Raw genomic sequence first — 2,662 nt, 5'->3', positions numbered from 1 at the left:
TTTTTTTTTTGGAGACAGAGTTTCTGTCACCCAGGCTGGAGTGCAGTGGTGTGATCTCGGCTCACTGCAACCTCCACCTGGGTTCAAGCTGTTCTCCTGCCTCAGCCTCCCAAGTAGCTGGGATTGCAGGCGCCCACCACCACACCCAGCTAATTTTATATTTTCAGTAAAGATGGGATTTCACCATGTTGGTCAGGCTGGTTTCAAACTCCTGACCTCAGATGACCCGCCCGCCTCGCCTCCCAAAGTCGTGGGATTACAGGCGTGTGCCACTGTTCCTGGCCTCTCAACTGTTTTTGATTAGTGGCTCTTACTTTAAAAAGGACAATCAAAGCAGTTTGAAATGAGCCTCGAGGAAGTGGGTAGAGGGGCTGCCACTCCGCTTAATTTTCTCCACGCTGAGATTTCATTTCCTCCTTGCCAGAGGGCTGGGAGGGTGAGACTTCCAAAGCAGCTCCAGTTTCCACAGGACCCATGAGGTGGGATTCCTGTGAGGAGGAAGGGAGGTTTCAGACCCTTCCAGAGAGACAAGAGCCCCACTGCACTCAGCCTGCCTTCCGGACAGCGCCCTCCTCCGTGCACCTGCCCTCCCCAAGGTCTCTCCGTACTTCTCCTGGCCACTCTGTGGCGACAGCAACACAGAAGTCAAAAACCCATCAACACGGGCAGCACAGGCCGAGGGAGCTGCTTCCGGGTGGGAAAGAGAGTCCCCAGGTGGTGCGGAAAAGAGAGGAGAAGGCGAACACCCTGTGAGCGCATGTCCAGCTGCCCAGGGGCCCCCACGTGCCAGTTTCCTGTGAGCCGAGACCTGTGGGGTCTCGTGCGGCCGGGTTTCTGCCCTGTCCGTCCAAAACACAGGATGAAGCTGATGCCTCACTCAGGGTCTCCTTCTCTCTCCCTGCAGTGCACCCACTCTGGACGGGCCCAGTCTCTGTGCCAGGGGGCACCCGGCAGTCTCCCATCAACATCCAGTGGAGGGACAGCATCTACGACCCCCGACTAAAGCCACTCAGGGTCTCCTATGACGCAGTATCCTGCCAGTACATCTGGAACACTGGCTACCTCTTCCAGGTGGAATTTGACGATGTCACCGAGGCATCAGGTAAGTGCCAGCTGGGGCTCGAGGGCTTTCTCCTCTCCCATTGTTCTGGGAGCAGGATCGGGGGCTTCGCGGAGTAGAGGGAGGAGAGCAGGAAGGTGCTGCTTTCCTTGTGCTGCTGGGGCAGGGACCGAGACTCGCTTGGGGGAGGACACACCCGGGGGATGGTGCGAAGGTTCTCGAGGGGACCGGAGACTGGTGCTCACTTTACAGATGAGAATGCCGCCAGCACCTGCATGCACACAGGTGCACCTAGCAAGGAAAAACCCCTTCCCGCAGGGCTCGCTCTACAGGGGTTGGGAGAGACAAGCTAATCGAAATGCGAACACTTTGCACGTTGGAAGAGGAACTCAGAACGGGGTGGAGGACAGAAGGCAGTGGTGGCTGTGACGCCCACACTGGCCTTGATAATCTAGGCAGAGGCCTGCAAGGAAGATGAGGCCCACAGCAGGGCAGGGGTGTCGGGAGCCTGGAAATGAGATCACTGCAGGCTTGGGCAGGCGGTGACCTGGCCGACCTTTATTTTATTTTATTTATTGAGACAGAGTCTTGCTCTGTCCTTCAGGATGGAGTGTGTGGCGCGATCTCAGCTCGCTGCAATCTCTGTCTCCTGGGTTCAAGTGATTCTTCTGCCTCAGCCTCCCGAGTAGCTGGGATTACAAGTGGCTGCCACCACACCCGGCTAATTTTTGTATTTTTAGCAGAAACGGGATTTCGCCATGTTGGCCAGGCTACTCTCAAACTCCTGACCTCAGGTGATCCGCCCACCTTGGCCTCCCAAAGTGCTGGGATTACAGACATGAGCCACCACGCCCAGCCCTGGCTGACCTTTTAAATGGACCCCCCAGCTGCTGTGAAGGACAGACTGAGGAGGCGCCTGGAGGGGAGCAGGGGTTAAATAGGAGGCGGTCCGGGGAGATGCAGGTGGGAGACGGTGGTGGAGGAACGGGGTGGGCTGGGAGGTGACTTGAGAGGTCCTGGAAGCCACCAAGCCCTTACTGGGTTCCAGCGCTTGGCCAAGGGCTTCTGCAGATCATCTCAGCAAACCTTCACCATGATTCTCGGAAGTTCCAGGCGGATGCTCTGCAGTTTGAGAAGGTTCTCTCTATGCCTATTATGTTTGCATTTTTATCAGGGTGGCTGTCAGGTCCTACCTGGTGTTTTCCCAGCACCAGCTGGTGGCACCGTAAGCTGCCTTCATGCCGAACACCTGCTCTCCCTCCTGCGGCGAGTCTGGAATTGGGCCACATGCTGCGTATCAGGTGCCTATGTGAACAGCTCCCAATAAACCCTTGGGCACTGAGTCGCTAGTGAGCTGCCCTGGTACAGAACACGTCACACGTGTTGTCGCTGCTGGTTTAGGGGAGAATTAAGTCTGTCCTGTGTGTCTGCCCTGGAGTCCTCCAGATACAGCCCAGGCACCTCTTCGCGTGGCTGATCTCGCTCTGCATCCTTTTGCTGAATGTAGCTTAGCTCTGAGGGTGGCTCTGTGCTGGACCCGGTGACTCTTCCTGGGGAATCATCAAACCCGGGGGCCCCGACGCAGCCGCAGCCCCACGTCCT

At 57.1% G+C, this 2,662-nt stretch overlaps 1 protein-coding gene across 1 annotated transcript in view; it reads left to right on the top strand.

Annotated features, from left to right (window-relative positions):
* CA5A (carbonic anhydrase VA, mitochondrial) overlaps positions 1–2,662 on the top strand; it is a 70,074-nt gene that overhangs the window by 15,906 nt on the left and 51,506 nt on the right. Inside the window, exon 2 of the mRNA XM_011972383.1 lies at positions 905–1,102. Coding sequence (XP_011827773.1) covers positions 905–1,102 — 198 coding nt within the window. The remainder of the gene's footprint in view (positions 1–904; positions 1,103–2,662) is intronic.

This window comes from Mandrillus leucophaeus, unplaced genomic scaffold, assembly GCF_000951045.1.
Source record: "Mandrillus leucophaeus isolate KB7577 unplaced genomic scaffold, Mleu.le_1.0 Scaffold10, whole genome shotgun sequence".
NCBI lineage: Eukaryota > Metazoa > Chordata > Mammalia > Primates > Cercopithecidae > Mandrillus > Mandrillus leucophaeus.
Note: the sequence above shows the minus strand (reverse complement) of the source record. Positions and strands in the feature narration are given on the sequence as shown.